At 32.6% G+C, this 17810-nt stretch overlaps 2 protein-coding genes and 1 pseudogene across 3 annotated transcripts; 2 read left to right on the top strand and 1 right to left on the bottom strand.

Moving 5' to 3' along the window:
* The first annotated feature begins 161 nt into the window (after window positions 1-161).
* On the top strand, window positions 162-3862 carry LOC140813137 (COP9 signalosome complex subunit 7-like; annotated as a pseudogene).
* A 2784-nt stretch (window positions 3863-6646) lies between these two features.
* On the bottom strand, window positions 6647-7427 carry LOC140812880 (non-specific lipid-transfer protein 1-like). Its single transcript, XM_073171252.1, has 2 exons — window positions 6925-7427; window positions 6647-6829 (listed from the first exon to the last, which is right to left on the bottom strand). Exons 1-2 carry the CDS (start codon window positions 7266-7268, stop codon window positions 6811-6813), a joined length of 363 nt encoding a protein of 120 aa, XP_073027353.1. The 5' UTR covers window positions 7269-7427; the 3' UTR covers window positions 6647-6810.
* Window positions 7428-12337: 4910 nt separating this feature from the next.
* Window positions 12338-17197, top strand: LOC140813211 (uncharacterized). Of its 2 annotated transcripts, XM_073171691.1 has the most exons (13): window positions 12338-12569; window positions 12761-12802; window positions 13016-13100; window positions 13265-13316; window positions 13410-13430; window positions 13513-13566; window positions 13942-13992; window positions 14532-14594; window positions 15395-15460; window positions 15619-15657; window positions 16060-16176; window positions 16298-16390; window positions 16824-17197. In XM_073171691.1, exons 1-13 carry the CDS (start codon window positions 12476-12478, stop codon window positions 17049-17051), a joined length of 1005 nt encoding a protein of 334 aa, XP_073027792.1. In that variant the 5' UTR covers window positions 12338-12475; the 3' UTR covers window positions 17052-17197. The 2 variants fall into 2 exon arrangements, with proteins under 2 accessions (XP_073027792.1, XP_073027793.1); XM_073171692.1 differs by lacking the exon at window positions 12761-12802 and having other exon boundaries at window positions 16824-17192.
* Window positions 17198-17810: the final 613 nt, after the last annotated feature.

The following is a 17810-nucleotide window of genomic DNA, read 5'->3' as shown; positions in this document are numbered from 1 at the left end:
AGATCGAACGTCTGTCTCTTTGCTTAAATCTTTTGCTTCTTTCTTGTTAATATGTACAACTTGTCGGCTATTTGAACTTTTTCCTTGGTATTGAAACTTCTGAAGAAATGCTGTTTATTTGTCAATATTTCTTAATATTTGGACCAATGTGCAGCTTGAAGGAACCGTTGCCGCGGATGTTTGCATATGGTACATGGAGTGAATATAAAAGTAAGTGACCAATCTGTTCAATTATCAAATTTCCCTGGTTTTCACTTTTATGTCTCAGATTTGCCTAAATTAATCAGTAAAATTATCCGTGGTTATAATATTGTTTGGACTTATGTGGTTTCTCAAGTCTCAAAATGCCTTGGTTGTGCATAGAACTGTTAATGTTAGATATAATGTTGAATGATGCAGCTTGGTGATTTCTCCAAGGATTAGTTATACAAATTAGTTGTGCTGCAGGTGATGCTAGCAGGCTTCCACAACTGGTTCCAGAGCAAGTCCTCAAGCTAAAGCTGCTGAGACAGTGCTCACTTTGGCAGATGCAAACAAGGTTCTATGACTTCTTTTTTCTAGTGGGCTCGCCTATGGTTGTGCCGTTGTGTGTTGGTTGAAAATGTGGGAGATTTGATGGTGTGCTTATCAGTTCTTGATTTCCTTTTTATTTGGTACTGGTTAAGACTGGTCTTTGACTTTCCTGTCTTTTGTAATTGTTTGCTAGCATAGTCATTTTTGGCCCTAGGACAGGTATTGCCATATGATACATTGATGCAGGAGATGGATGTTGCCAATGTTCGTGAATTGGAGGATTTTCTCATTATCGACTGTATGTATGTGGTAGGTTTTGTTCCACTATGCACACCTGACCGACCAATAAATTGATTCTTTAAGTTTTGGTTCCTTCAGATAAGGGGTTTGCTTTAAACAAAAATGTATTTTTGCAATGTTTTGTTTCCTTTGCACAAGTTATCCATCTTGTTCATTATATTACCTTTTAAATATATTTATATGCTTCATATATCATATATTTAATAAAGGACCCATGATATTGACAGTAAAGTAGACAAATAAATTTATTTTGAAGAATTTTGTATAATACATACTAATTTTTGTTGCTCGTATGAACAGGGGATAGTCAGAGGAAAGCTGGGCCATGCGACTATGTTTTGAGGTCAATATTAATTATAGTTTTTTAACCTCCAGTAGTACAGATCGCTCATTTAGCGATAATTAATTGCTAATCTAATGTTTGTGTGAGCTTGTAGGTGCAATTTGCAGCAGGGAAAGATATTAGACCTGGACAATTGGGTGGCATGATCAGAAAGCTGGCAAATTGGTATTATTTCTTCCTGAGAGGGCTAAATTTTTATTGATTTTGTCGGTACTGTTAAGATTGGAACTTGGACATAACTCAACCCCAAAAGCTAGCTCAAGGGGGGAGGATTGTCCAAGCCGATATATGCCACTCAAAGGTTATTTATCTAACCGATGTGAGACAATTAACATACCCTTCTAACGCCCAGGAATGAACATCTGGAGTGTGGAGTTTACAAATGACCCAATTATGGGCAGAACGGGTGGCCTAATTATAGGCAGTCCAGCTAGCTCAAGGGAGAAGATTGTCCAAGCCAATATATGTCACTCAAAGGTTATTTATCTAACCGATGTGGGACAATTGACAGGTACCTATGCATCTTTTACTGCTTGAGTTTCTTAATATAGATTGATACACACACTTATATATATACATATATATCATATTCCATTCTGGGAAAGTTTTTGCTTTGCTATTTTATGTTAAGTAGCTGCTTAAAAGATTGGAGGATGGTTCAAATTAGCACTTCTTCCGTCACTTGATTGGGAGTTGATTGAGATTAAAATCTTCTCAGGATCTTCAATTCCGCATGTTGGAGTTCTTTGCATGGTTGTGTTATGAAGTGTGATTGCCTCTGGCATTAGATTCATCTGAATAAACTGCTGAGATAGCTGAGCCTGCTTCAGTTCTTGCGTTATCACATCTTTTTATAAATTTGGTGTGACAAAATAAATGTGATATGATTTTTAACTCTGATTTTTTGTTGCGCTTTCCTTACTATAGCTGCATATTTTATTTCTAGTATCTAAATTATTTATGTTTATTTTATTATCGCTTAAGTTGTCCACGTCTGAAAATCTTCTTGTCTCCATTCAAGAGAAGATTAAATGGGCAGATTATATGAGTGAAATAGACAAGAAGCACAGAAAGGAAGTAGAAGAAAGAGTGGATGAAGTGAAGAAGACGCTATCTGTGAAGGTCAGTTAAACCCATTTGTCAGTGAAATAGACAATATTTTCTGTTTCAAATTACTGTCATTCAGGTTACTGCATGCGTGAGTCGTGCTGCTGAATATGAAAGCCGCTTGATTCCCTCATGAATTGATCAAACAGTGTCTGGAGAGGATGGTAGGCTCTCTAGAATTGACTTGAGCGCTTAGGTACCGTAACTTACTCATTATGTTAATAGAAATATAATGCTCAATTCGTGGATATTTTCAAACTTTAATTTAATTTTAATTCATGAAATGAGTTATTTTGCTTGGTCAATTCCTGGCATTTGTATTCAAATTCAATTGTTCGCTTGTTTGATATCAATAAATATGACATACATGAAAAGTTTTAGTTGATAATGGCCACTTTCCTTCTGAATGCATTTGCAAAGTTTATTTGGCTGGCACATGGCCTTGCTTAGTTTCACAAATTTATGCTTGTGATATATTTTTTTTCTTTTACAAACCATGGGATGTACGCATACAACCTCCATATGTATTTTTCGATGCGTCTTATTTACGTTGCAGCAGAAGTTACAAACTGTGAGCAGGCCAACATTGATCACCGAGGGCATGAAGAGATCATTTCTGAACTGGGTGGAGTGATGGACTACGAGGAATATCGCAGCCGATCTAAGAGGTAGCATTTGAGTACCCATACTTTCACTAATCCAGGATACTGCTATGAACGCGATTTATTATCTTTTAACCTTCTCTTTTATGGCCGATCTATACGCTAAAATTACATTCAACGTCTCAGGAGATTGAAGTCCATATTTCCTGCCTATTGCTTTAGTTAATTTTACAATTGATCTCGATTGTGTGCTCTTTGATCTCAACCAAGGAAAAGTCTGAACTTGACCTTAGGCTCTCGAGTTCAACTTGAACCACCAAAATATATTTTCATGAACATGTTATTGAGCATGAGATCAAGTTCAAACAATATTGAGCTACTCGAGCTGGATCAACGGGTCCGTGAGCTGATTGACTTACCTTACGACCTTAATTTCTTTAATGTGGCTTAGCTTCTAATCCTCACTTCTATTATAGTTTGAAACGAAGCATCGCTTCATTGTTTATGGAGTGATTGTTCCTAATAGACCCATGTAAAGATTTGTAGTCTGACTTGTGAAATGCACAGGAGACGACACCCTATTGGTTGAGCAGATAGAGATAAAGAGAACCTAGGGTGAATCTGTAAGACACTCGGCATTTTTTGGACTCCATGGTATCGGGAAGACGCCGTGCTCTTCAAGAGGAGACGATCCTTCAGCATCATACTTGTCAACCCTCCCTGAAACTGACAGCATTTGCTTGAATTACCTTCAATGTTTTTCGTTTTGAATGATGAGGGACGAGATATAGTACTTAGGATCCTTTCGTTCGTGTGCAAACAGACGACGTAATGATCATGAATTTATGGAGGAAGTCTTTATTTCGTCTTGGTTTTATTGTATGCTTGAACACGAAATTCTATTAGCCAAACCGCTAATCTTTCCTCCCCACGTATGCTAAAAAGTAGTATTTTTTTTTTCTATTGGCTAAAAAGGTAACTTTGGGTGCCTTCTTGATCATGCTGTTTATAAAATCATGCTGCAACAAATATTAAAGGATTATGAATCCCCGAGAAATTGTGGTCATGTTTAATTTCATTTTAAGCATTTTGGCAGATAATATGTTTTTGAAATTATATTTGAAGAGCATGGTCGACGTTTGATTTTTTTCCTAAGAAAATGATTTATCTATTATATTGTATTATCATATTTAAGTTTTTATGCATGGAAAGTTACATACAACAATTGAAGAATGTTTTTTTTATGATTTGTCTCGTGAATCTATTTTCATAAAACGGATCAATTTGATTCATATTTAAAATAAAAAATAATATTTTTAATATAAAATATAATATTTTTTATGAATCTGAATGGAAAATTCATATCAGAAAATAGCCCCGCAAGACAATATCAAGAAGTGTTTTTGAATGTGAACCAATAAGTGTCATTAATTACTAGATTTTGGTAATCTATAGTTATTTTCTGGTTGTATACTGTGAGGCAAAAGCAAGAGGGAATCATATCTTGTTGATTGATGGTATTTCATTCAAGTGTAATCGGCGTACATTGGCAATAATAGAGACTCCGGCGGACTTAGTTCGATTTTTGACTTGACCACCTAAAGATCCCTTGTTCTTGTTCGTCTTATTTTTCTGAGATTTCTGATTGCGATTTCTTGAATCTGTAACATCGAGAGAGTTGCTGCAAATCGTTCATGACACACTTGTGCACGATTGAAACAAGAGATTATGCTTTGGTAATTTCACAACAGAAAGTGATCTTAGTAGAGAGATTAAGCATTAACACTTGTTACACCACCACAGGAAAACGAAACAAAACTCTAGAATAATAATTAAATATCTGAGCTCCAATTTCAGGGTTTCGTTCCATTATTTAAACACAAGCAAAGGAAGACAAGCATACTTGTTACAGTTAACAGTGCGGGAGACAGGGATATCCGCCATACGAACGCCGCACTGAACCGGAAGGCTCTGCGCCAGCGCATCCTTCATCCCGCGGTAGGGCTTCGCGGCGGCCTTAACGCAGAATTATGTATAGACAGACAGCAAAAAGAAGTAATCAAATAATTTCAAATAAAAAAATTATTTGAATCTTTAGATATAGTTGTGTTTATAAATAAAAGTTTTCAAACTTTACAAATATACTAAATCATCCTTTTATATATCAAATTATTTTTTAATTTATTTAATATATGCTGCCAAATCAACTCCACGAGTGGTTTGTAACAGCTTTTATCGATTTGTCTTTATTCTACCTGATGTGATCCGGATAAAATGGATGAGTTGGGTCGAGTGCTCCACCGAATCTACTATCAAGATGTTGGGAAAAATAAGAACAAGACGTCTTGATTAGAAGCGTGCTTCCTGGGATAAGTGTGAAGATCTGCAATCAAGAGAGTGACAACGTGAATGGGCACCAGAGGGGTATCCGGCGTGACAACTCCGATGCTTAAGTCAGTGATACTTGATCAAGAAACAAATGTAACCAAGTGATGATTGTGAGATTGGTGTAGAGGGTGAGTAGTAAATGCACGATAAATGAGAGTATTCAATATTTGAATAGAGAATAAATGCAAGGAGAAACCTGGTATTTATAGTGAAGGATGTAATGATGATCTCGTTTCTTGTGCTGATCATTAATTATAGTAGGACAGCTGATTACACCATATTATTCTGATATGTCAAATCATATACTAGTCACATTCTGTCTGTCTGATTTTGTCTACCACTTGTATAAATGTCAGAGATATGTCGGCTGCACATACTCTACCATGTCGACGCAATTAAATGCAGCACTCATATCGAAGTGGCCCGAGTAGAATGTCTCTTGGAGAATTTTATGAGAGCCCGAGCATCCAAGGACTCGAGAAGGTTATGTCCCAGCAATCTCAATGACCCGGCTTTTCCTGAACTCCTTGGAATGTCTCTGTTAAGCCCACCCCTACATCGTCTCGGGCTCTCCAGGGCCCGGGCTTCCTCGCCGACCTATTCCATTACTTTGGATTATCTATATCTCCTGAATGACCCCCCTTTCTGACCCGAGCACTATCCATGACCCGAGACATCCCGGGGTATCACTACCACTTTATTATAAGAAGTAAATAATATTGTTGGCTTTGCTTCGTCGTTTTTTTTTCTTTTCCTTTTTTGGAAGCTTTTGGCACGAGATTCATGCATGTTCACGCTTCTTGGCCTATGCATGGTTTTAGTGTACGTAGGACAAGTTTTCTTTAATTAATGTCATGAAATTAGTTGTATAAATTTGATACTTGTGTCACACACATGTATATATTTGTATGTATATATTCAAATTCATGCATGAAATTAATACATAATGCATTAAGTCAATATATTTAATCGGTTTAAGGATGCTTTTAATTATGTACGTGTTTATTCAAATGATGTAATGATAAGATTCATACTTCAGTTATTTCAACGAGAATGGATCTTTAAATCGAGAATTTAGTTTTATCCATTTGTATATAAAAAAAATTGGTCCGTAGACAGATTTAAGGGTAATGTACTAAGCAATACATGAATTAATATAAGATTATACATGGAATTCTTATGAATATTGTATACTCGAATAGTTTTAAATAACGTGCTTACTGCCGATTACAGTGATAAATAATAATTATTATTATTAAAAACTCTTCAAGTTTTTAGAAATATAATGAAGCGAAAATTGATATTTGTTTGTTATTTCTTATGCAGAAAAGCATATGCACGCGTACCGAAATTGTTTGTACGAAAATCCAAAAAAGTAGTATATGGTTTATTTAATTAATTGAATATCTTGGAGTTTCAGATTACGATGAAAATGAAGATTCTTCGTGTAATTCCATTAATACAAGTAGGCTTACAAACCATAAGATTATTGAAAACTAAGAGTAATTTGAGTTATTTCTGAATCGAATCTGGTGTGATCTTCATCATGCGTGCACTTCAAACTTGACTTTCTAACCTGCCAAGAGAAAGAAAAACCATGACATAAATTTATTGTAACATGTATCCAAACAAGAAAAAGAGACCCGAAAAGCATAGATTGTTCACACTGACTTGTCACAGTCGACGTTGCGAGAAATGACAATGTCCATTGCAACCCCACACTTAGCCGGAAGACTCTGAGCCACCGCATCCTTCAGGTCTGGGTATCTGTTAGCAGCAGCCTTAACACAGTTGCAGCAGGCCCTTTTGTCTGCTGGCGTTTGGACCTTCGCTATAATGGCTTTCAAGCCATTACAACATCCCGGAGTTGGATCAATGTCATGTCCCGTGAGGTAAGGGATGCATGGTATTAAAGCCACATCAACTTCACCGCAAGTGATAGCGTATCCAGGCTGCACAAAGAATTGGACAATGGCAAGAATAGCGATTACGGGTACCATGACACGGGAGTTCATTTTCTTGATGTTTGGATTAGTGGGAGCTCTTCCTTTTTTTTTCTGGTGATTTTACTCTTGTAGTTTGGGTTTTTGGCTTGGTTGAAGGTGTTCTTGGATGGCGTATTTGTAGGGTTGGAGGTTGTACTGTGAAATATGCATTTTTTTGCATCTGTTGCGGTGTTTTGGATTATTGTTGGTGTTATAATTTATCGGGGGTTCTTAAAATAGCAAAGATGATGAATTCTTGAAACTGTTCTTATCATCTTCAACAGTTTTACTTAGACTTTAATTTTTTGCGTCATGATTCATATTAAAGATTTTTTTTAAGATTTTTGTTAATGTGTAATATAAACTTTATTTTGCCAAACGAGTCACGTGACAGAGAATCAATGTCAAACGAGTAATATCGGATAGATTTTTTGATTTCCGTCAAAAAAATCCAAAACAAAAAAAAATCTAAGTTATTGGATGAAAATCAAACTTTAACAAGTTAAGATAACTAAAACTCAAAACTTGTCCACTTACAAAACTAAAATCGCAATTTTCTCTTAATTTATCTTTATTAACGTCTATTAGATACATAATAATTATAGTAATTTGGATTAACCACTTCTATCCCATGTTATTAATTTTGTAATAGATATTTGAATTGTTTTGTAAGAGCACATCATAATTATAGTAATTTGGATTAACCAACATGTCAAATATTTTGTGAAACCATCGTATATAATGTGCGATTCTGATGCAGTGATCGAGTGAGATTATGAGCTCATATATTTTTATTTAGGCAAAAACTTATGTGAGGCGGTCTCACAGGTCATATTTGTGAGAAGGATATCTTATTTGGGTTATCCACGAAAAAGTATTATTTTTTATGCTAAGATTATTACTTTTTATTGTAAATATGGATAGCGTTGATCCATATCACAGATTAGGATCTGTGAGACGGTCTCACATGAGACCTACTCTTTTATTTATTGGGGTTTGGTACCAACAATTCCGGTAGGTGTATACAGAGACGTAGCAAACCAAAAAAATCGACCTCGAGTAAACTGTGAAGATGTTGGGTACAATAATTGTCCCTACTTGATAGAGCGATCGAACCGTAGTGCTTGAGCTTCTGTGCAGTTTAAAAGATTTGAGTTGCACCATTACCACTAGCTATAGCTTTTGGTAAAACGATAAGCACTCGATCATACAATTGGTATCAGAGCCAAAGTCATGAGTTCGATTCTCAATAATTGCAAGTAATGCAATTATTAGGAGAGATATTGTTGGGTGCAATAATTGTCCATGCTGAGTGATCGAACCTTGGTGCTTGAGCTGCTGGGCAGTTTAAAATATTTGAGTTGCATAATTACCACTAGCTATAACTTTTGGTAAAGCGGTAAGCACTCGATCCTACAGAAGACGATCTCATTAACGCACTACATTTACATTTTTTTTCTCTATATCATTTATTATTTTTGTAATAATATATTACTAGTATTTAACCCGTGCGATGCACGGGATGATGTTATTAAAAATTAGTGAAAAAATGAATAGATATTTAAATTTTAAAAAATAATACAATTATACAAAATAAAAATAAAAAGTATTTTTTCACTAATTTTAAAAATTTTTTATATACAACGCATGTCAATTAATTTTTTTAGATAATAATCACTATCATATATCAAAATTTTAGATCGTGTTAGCCTAAGGCAATAACATGATATTTATCGTGTTTAGTGTATTGATGTCGGCCATCAACCTTAATACATATTTAATTATTTACTTTTCGAGAAGTTATATATTATTATTTTTTAATATGTGATAAGAAAATATTTTTAAATCACATTCAATAAAATTAATAAAAAATAGTTTCTTAAAAATTCAGTAATTTCGTCTAAATCCACATTCACAAACAATTTTGTGACATGACACGTGTTTAACACATTTGAATGATAACAATAATTTTTTCATCAATATCTTTATCCAAATGGGTTGTGATTTAATTTACAAAATCTCTTCCTAATATACACAACAGCGTATTATTCCGAAAGAAAAATGAAACATTTGATCATAAGTAAATTATGTATAAATCAGAAAAGTTATTTTATTAACATTTACTATGTGTATTCCAAAATATGTCAACAAATTTTAAAAGGTGTCTTCTAATAAGATGTTTTCTTTCTTTAGAGAGTGAATCTCATGTGAGACGGTCTCACGGATCTTAATCCGTGAGACGGGTCAACCCTACCCATATTCACAATAAAAAGTAATACTCTTAGCATAAAAAGTAATATTTTTTCATGGATGACACAAATAAGAGATCCGTCTCACAAATACGACCCGTGAGACCGTCTCACACAAGTTTTTGCCTTCTTTAGAATTGGTTTAATCATTTCCATTACGGGACATTATACTATCATGTATCCGTGAACTTTGTAATATAAAAGAAAATTATCACATCAATAATAAATAATAATTAAAATTTTGTATAAATAGAAGAATAATATTTTTTTATTTCTTGATCATGAAAGATAGATTTCAAACTTAATGTCTCGTTGTTTCCATATGTAGGTATTTCATAACAACGAACAAATCTAAATTTAAATGAACATTACGTCTTGAAAGGATTCAACTCATATATGGTGTTGAAAAGAAAAGCCATTTCAGAATTCAATTTTGGAAAAGATAAATTTAATAAGATAAATTTTAATAAATTAGTTTCTAATATAATATGCAATATTGCATTATTTATAATTTAAAATTCAAATAATACATCTCAAAGGACAAAAAGTATACATCGGATGCTTTTGACAGAACTACAACATACATTAACTCTTTCAAATTATGGAAATCCCGAATTGCATGCATTGAGTGTCAAACATTTCTGATTATTGAGGGTAATATACATGTGTATCGAAAGTAATTTAATGTTCATTTGAAATTTTTTTGAATCTATCTCTTTTAATTTTCTTGTGTTATCTTATTTGAATTTTTAAGAAGACAAATCAAGATATACAATATACATATGATTTTGGAAGAAAACTACAATGCAATAATTCTTTAAAATTAAGGTAATTTCGAAATAATATGTATTTGAGATAAAAAATTTATGATTATTAAATAGTACATTAATGTCCATTAGGAATACTTTGTTGTAATGATAATTTTTAACACTCAACCAATTTTATTTTTAGAAAATTTAAATAAACTTATTAAATATAGTATTTTTTTAGTAAGTATTTTGAGAAATAAATTACTTAAAATAGCAAAATTTATTTTTAGATGATTTACTTCATGAGTGATACTGAACATTGCAATCATTTTTATTTTAAATTTATTTATATAGTTTTTACTTAAACAGATTTATATAATTAATGCAAAATTTTTAATATAGTTTATTTTTTCAATATTTTAGTTTTAATTTGAGTAAAAAAATTAAAAAATATTTAATACATAAATTACATTTGAATTAATATAAAAATTAATTAAATTCAAAATTGAATTAAATGAATTGATATAATCAATGCAAACAATAATTGAATTGATCATTTATTGTAGTGCACATATTTCAATATTGATGATAAATATTTTTTTTATAGAAATGACATTTTGCCGGGAAACTACTATTTTTGGCAAAAACTCTGCTTTTATATATATATATATATATAGATTCTTGTTTTTATTGTTAGTTTAATTGAAATAAAATCTTTCATTAACAAAATTTCATAGGAAAATTATGAATTTTGAACGAGATTTTAAGAGATGAAATTTTAAAAATGATATAACCTCACTTGAAAATATATTATTTGATTTTATTATATATATATATATATATATATATATATATAATAGTTTTAACGTTTATCGATCTGTCAGTTAATTTATCGCAACATATGTGGGAAATGTCAAATTATTTACATGTGTTTACATAGAATTTATAGACAAAACAATTTAATAGAAAATAGTCTAATTAATTAACAACGGTTATCTAAATATTCTATGACAATTTGGCTTAATATCGTTTCATCAATATCATATTACTCTTTGAGTGACTCTCATGTGAGACCGTCTCACGGATCATAATTCGTGAGATGGGTCAACTCTACCCATATTCACAATAAACAGTAATACTCTTAGCATAAAAAGTAATACTTTTTCATGGGTGATCCAAATAAAAGATCTGTCTCACAAATACGACCCGTGAGACCGTCTCACACAAGTTTTTGCCCTACTCTTTTGGTTCTTAAAATTATATTAGTTAGTTTATTTTTTGTATTTTCTAAATACTCATATTTTATTTTTAATGGTGACAGTAATACAAGAATAATAATATGAATGGTTCATTGTATTCTAATATACATATTTTTATATTTTTTCATTACTAATAAAGAAATAGTAGCTCCTAAATATGTATAAGTTAGCTTCGTGGCATATAAAAAAAATTTAAACTGCAAAAAAATAAAATTAACTAATTAAAATTACATTTTGACAATATTTTATGATGAGATCTAATTCCTCATTTTCTTGATATTACAATATGGGCTTCAGTTTGATGAGCTTGATTGTGAGTTTGGAATGGTCAGGCTTCTAATTTAGGAATTGAAAACCAACAACTTGATAGTTAAGAAACAAAGATCTACTAAGATGTATATTTGTATTTTTTATAATTATATTATTTTTTTCAATTTAAATATCTATTCATTTTTCACTAATTTTTAATAATATCGTCCCGTGTATCACATGTGTTAAATATTAGTGTAAAAAATATTGTAGCTGCCACCCCAATTGGTAGCCAGATGGTGAAGTTTAAGTGAAAATTTTGGACGAATTTGAATTCAGAAGTTATTTAGCATTTAAAAGTGTTTGCATTTAAAAATAAGAATATATTGTGCCTTGAAAAATTAAATTTTAGGGTAAAAGTGATAAAAGGTAAAACATCAGGGGTGTATATGCATTTTAAAAAACCCAGAATCCACACGGACGTTGACTGTTAGTTGAGCCCGTTGTTAAATTTAATTAAATTATTCTATTCCCGCTTTCTGAGTTGCCCACGTATCCTCGTTCTTCATCATTTTGATTATTATACATTATCATTTCCGTGTCCCTTCGTTCAACTCTCCCAGGCCCAGCCATTATTTTCCAAGAAAACCCAAAAGTTTCCGGAATTCGGAGATTTATAATTTGCTCCTGAACTCAAAGAAGCGGATTCAAACTAACTTTTGCAAGAACGAATGGCCCTCTTGGAAATATTTTTATTTCTATGTACAGTTTCGGTTATTTTGTCCTCAAGAACTGTTCATTCAATCCCCTTCGTTGTATTTCACGGTAACTCTGAGATTCAGCTGTGAGTTTTATATGTTATTTTGGAATTATACGATTCATGCCGCCTTTGGGCTGTTTTTGTGAGTTTCTGGAGGTTGCATCCATTCTTTTAAATTTGGTTTCTGTAATAGTTAGTCTCAAAGTTTAATGCTTTCGTAAACGGCTAAAATTTAAGGATTTATGGTTTTTTGTAGGCGAATTTGGTGCTTTTCAGTCGCTTGTTTATACTTTTATGGGTATTCACTTTTCTTGGAAATATTAAGTTTTGATGTCTTTTTCAATCCTTGTTATCCTGTTTTCTTTTAGTTTGTAGCTGACGGAAACTAAGGACATTGAATCCCAGTTTCAAAGTTCTACAATGAGACCTTACACTAAACATCCAAGGATTTTAATATAAATCCTGAAGGACTTGTTAAACTTTGTTCTCATTTTGACCTGTAACATTTCAGGAGCCTCTGAGAGTTGCGAGCATGGAGGAGTCACTCATTTCACCAAGGTTTTGAGTAACTGGTCTGGTTCACCGGGCTATTGCATGTATGTTTATAATTCGATTAGTATGAACATGGATATATATTTGATCTACATAGAGGACATTTACTTCATCTTTCGCTTTTTAGTTTTGGAAAATGGATTTAAAATGTAGATGGGCACACCTTCTGTATGCCAATGATTTCATTTTGTACTGTTTTTTATTTTAGAGAAATTGGAAATGGTATTTGGGATTCTTGGACAGTGCCATTTCGAAAGCAGGTCTGTTGTTTCTCAATTAATCGATTCTTATTATACAGAAGAACATTATTATTACAATTTAATGTGATTTTCTTTTTTCTTTGCACGGTGTAGACTGCCATTGCTTGCAAAAAGGTATTATCGCTGTTCTATCCGAAGAGTTATCTTGATTGACCCGGAAATTCTTGCTTAGATTGAATGCCTTCTTAACAAATAGGTGAAGAAAATGGGTGAGCTGAGTGATGGCTACAACATTATCGGGCTTTCGCAGGTAGGAATCTTTTCTGTCCCCGTTAATCTCTCAAAATTGAACCATTTTTTTTAATACATTTTATTGGCTCGTCATATCATTTCTCATAAGTGATGTTTTTCCCTTAAAAAACTCACTAATGGATATTATTTTCTTTCTTTTGGTTGGTTACGAGAGGAAATTTTGAGGAAATTGAGTTTTGTTTTGTGGCTAACATTATTTTTTGATGGAATACTAACATATTCTATCACGGAAGAAATATGTGAAGCACTCGGTAAATGTTTCCGACGTTTTTATGTTTGATATTTGAAAAAACGAAGTCATCACGCTCACTTTTTATGGTTTTCAACTTTTCATGTGTTGATGAACATCTCTCTCTAATCTCATACTTTCCAGGGTAATATAGTTGGCAGAGGAGTCATCGAGTTCTGTGACGGAGGACCTCCTGTAAGTACTGATCGAGCCCTTTGATAAAGATATTTGGGTAAAAATCCATTCTATCATATCAATTTCATGCTTTCCTTAGTAGTATTGTCTGATGGAATATTTACAATATAGATGTTCGAAAGCTATTGGTATGGCAATAGTGCAAATGAAAATTTTTAAACTGTACAACTTCTTAAACATCTCATTTTAGGTTGTTATGCCACATAGGGAGTCACACCGGGCATTAGTTCTGTCGTCCTACCCAAGAATAGCCTACTTGTGATTATTGTCATACATGCTGGGAGCTGCCTGCAAAGTGCCTTATCTGACTTGATGTTGTGACTTGTGAAGCATGAGCGGCTACCTTAAAACTCTATTTTCCCTCCATAAGTTTTTTAGATGTGATAAACTTTTTATCCAAGTTGGATATTGTTCTCCCAAACTACCATTTATTACTCCGGTTTTTACTATTTTAGAATTCAGAGCCTCTGCATGCCAATATTAAAAATTAATGCTCAAAATGTCAGTTATTGTATCTTATTTTTCTTAATTTGACACAGGTGAGGAATCTTATTTCTCTGGCAGGTCCACATGCCGGGATTGCCTCTGTTCCCTTCTGTGGAGTAAGTTCTCTTCTAGCTGCATTTAAGTCTTCTGAATCAAGGATTCATAAAATATTACAAGTTTAATTCTTTCATGATCAATTGGTTGATGAAAGTAGGGAAACGCTCTAGATTTTCTAACCTTAAAATGTAATGTTTTTTAAAAGATGCCGACTTCTTCATTTGTTCGCTTAATCCGTTGTTGCAATGTTTTATTAAAACTCACAAAGACCAGCGTGGTTGAGATTAGATTTGGTCCTATCTCTTCTTAGTTTTCTTCATAATTAAGCTACTTTTGCCTTTTCATTTGATAAGTGGAGATACTTCAAAAGGTGCACAACCATAACTGAAATTTCCATCTTCTATAAGAAACCATCAGAAAAACTTGGAACAATGTACAAACCACCTTTGATGAAATCTAATACAGCCCGATATAGGTAATATACACTTATAAGCTAAAAAATGTCTTAAAAATACTCAGTACAGTAATTGATGGTATAAGACAGACGTGCCCGTGCATTGCTCTTCAATTATCTTGGAAAAACGTTACCGTGTGCAGTGTTAAAAATCATATAATGTATTACTATATTATGATATATATGTGATATTACTTCATTATGATCAAGTTATAGAAAAGATTTTCAACCAAATTTATCAACAGATATTTTCGTGTACATAAATGATAATGATTGTATCAGTTCTTCATGGTTTAACTGTGTGCCATTCTTTCTTTACTCTACATTCACCATTTATAACTTGAATATATAACCTGTGGAATGGTTTGCTTTGGCCATCTGGTTTAATTATTCTTGGTCTTGCAGTCTACTTTGGTTTGCATTCTCGTGGACTTTTTGATCCAGTTGGCAGTGTATACCGACTTTGTCCAGGTTTTGAAATCATTCATCAACATATCGTTGCATTTTAAATTTGAAACGTTAAATTTTCAGTTCCTAAACTTGTAAATTTTCTTTTCTTGATTTCACTATTTACATCACGGGAATCTATGTCCTTTTGAATCGTCTCAGCTTTGTGCGTGTCGTTGCAGGAACATTTGGCACCGGCTAACTACATTAAAATTCCAACTGTGAGTGAAATTTTATGGCAAGAATTGACTTGACGCATATAAGTATGAAACATTTGTGATCTTATTTTTATTGCCCTTGGATCTAAATTTTTATATTTCTAATCTATGCATGTTGGAGACATTTATCTTTTAAATTTCCTTTCTTTTTCGAATGAGTAGTTGAAAAAATGTCATCCTTTAATTGCCTCATTTTGTATTTATTAACGAATTTCAAAAGATAACAGAGTAGACACGGATGGATTGGATTTTAAAACCAAATTGTTTTTCCCCGACGCGAGCATATGATTGAATTCTAAGTCATTTTGGCTTAGTTTGATATAATCTATAGTCTTAACGTATCCACATGTGTTCAAGGCGTAACGCCTCCATTTGAACCTGATATTCTGTCGATCACTTTACCAGGATTTAAGTGACTACAAGGATGGATGCAAGTTCCTTCCCAAGCTAAATAATGAATTTCACCAGAATCCCAAGTACAAGGAGCGGTTTTCTAGCTTGCAGAATTTGGTACTTATAATGGTAAGTTTGATATTCGGTTCTGATATATTATCAGTTGGATACAAGGAATCTTAACATTTTCTCCAGTTTCATGAGTGTTTCAATATGATACATATGGCTCAAGCTATTGTTTCTTACCCAGTTCGAGAAAGATAGCGTTTTAGTGCCGAAAGAGACCTCTTGGTTTGGGTACTTTCCAGACAATTCGTGGGACACTCTTTTGTCCGCACAGCAGGTACTTGTTTCTTATCATACTCCGATGATTAGCTATGAGTCTGCTCTTCTTGAACCCACAGTTTATCGGAGAGTTTTTTTTTGTACGGTTTCCGTGTTTGACATTGAATCAATCGTTAGTATGTTACAGTCTCACATCGATTCTACAAATTATTAACCTAAATTTGAGACGCTCCTAGTACGAATGGATTAGTTTTTTTCTTTCCGAGCTGTACTTTTGAGATTGTATCTTGACATCCGGGCTCTCAAAAGAGCCAATACAATGGAGTGCGACATAGCTGAGGCTCACCATCAGACTTGAATCGAGAAGAGGGTCCGAATTAAGACGCATGAACTAAATATAGATATACTGCTAATGTCACTAACAACACATCTCCCAGTTCAATCTCATGATTATACATGCTAAAGCAAGCTGCATCATTGAATCTTTACAGACAACCCTCTATACCGAAGATTGGATAGGCCTGAAAAAGCTGGATGAAGCTGGGAGAGTTAAGTTTGTGAAAGCATCTGGAAGCCATCTTGAAATCTCTTATGATGAAATTGAAGAACACATATTTCCATACTTGTTGGAGAATTCGACTGCGCGACACAGATCATCAAAACTCTCTCATTTGAGGCTCTTGTCTGGACATGACAAGAATACAATCAAGCTGTACTGAGATGCTAACATTGTTACCAAGAATTTTACACGGAAATGTGTGTAGATGTCATATTATTGGATAAGTGACATTTTTTTCCAACATATATTAAATTTTCCAATATAGGAAATTAGAATAAGTCTTGAAGAAAGAATTTGAATAACACTATAAAATGCCATGCAGCGGTGTTATTTATGGATTAGATGAGTGGCTTATAAAAACTTCATACTTTTATCTAAATTAACTTCTCGAATTGGAAATTAAGAATATACATTGTTTTGTTATAGAAAATATCATTATTTTAATTTTTTTTCAAAATTAAATTATAAATTAGATTAATTTTTCACAGAATTTGCTAATGTTTATTTTATAATATGACGCTAAGTATTTATTTATTATTTGTGCGCATGCGACTAAATGTGTAGTTTTTTCTGTTTTGTTTTCCTCTGATCTTTACCTCAAAAAGAAAATATAATTGATAAAATTGTATCTTTTAAAATATACTTTGGTTTTTGAAAAAAAAATTCCCCACTTTTATATATATATATATATATATATATATATATATATATATATATATATATATATATATATATATATATATATATATATGTCGTTTGAATAACATCATCTTTATAAGTATTTATCAATCTAAATGTAACGTCCCGTAATTTGAACTGCGTATAAACCATGCATAATTTCTAGTAATTTAATTGCTTGAGTATTTAAATTCTTTTCTTTGAATTTATTTATTTTACGCAGTAGTTTAATCGTCATCTT

The sequence above is a fragment of the Primulina eburnea genome, chromosome 14 (genome assembly GCF_022965805.1).
Source record: "Primulina eburnea isolate SZY01 chromosome 14, ASM2296580v1, whole genome shotgun sequence".
Taxonomy (NCBI): domain Eukaryota; kingdom Viridiplantae; phylum Streptophyta; class Magnoliopsida; order Lamiales; family Gesneriaceae; genus Primulina; species Primulina eburnea.
This window is presented reverse-complemented; position numbering and strand designations above follow the sequence as displayed.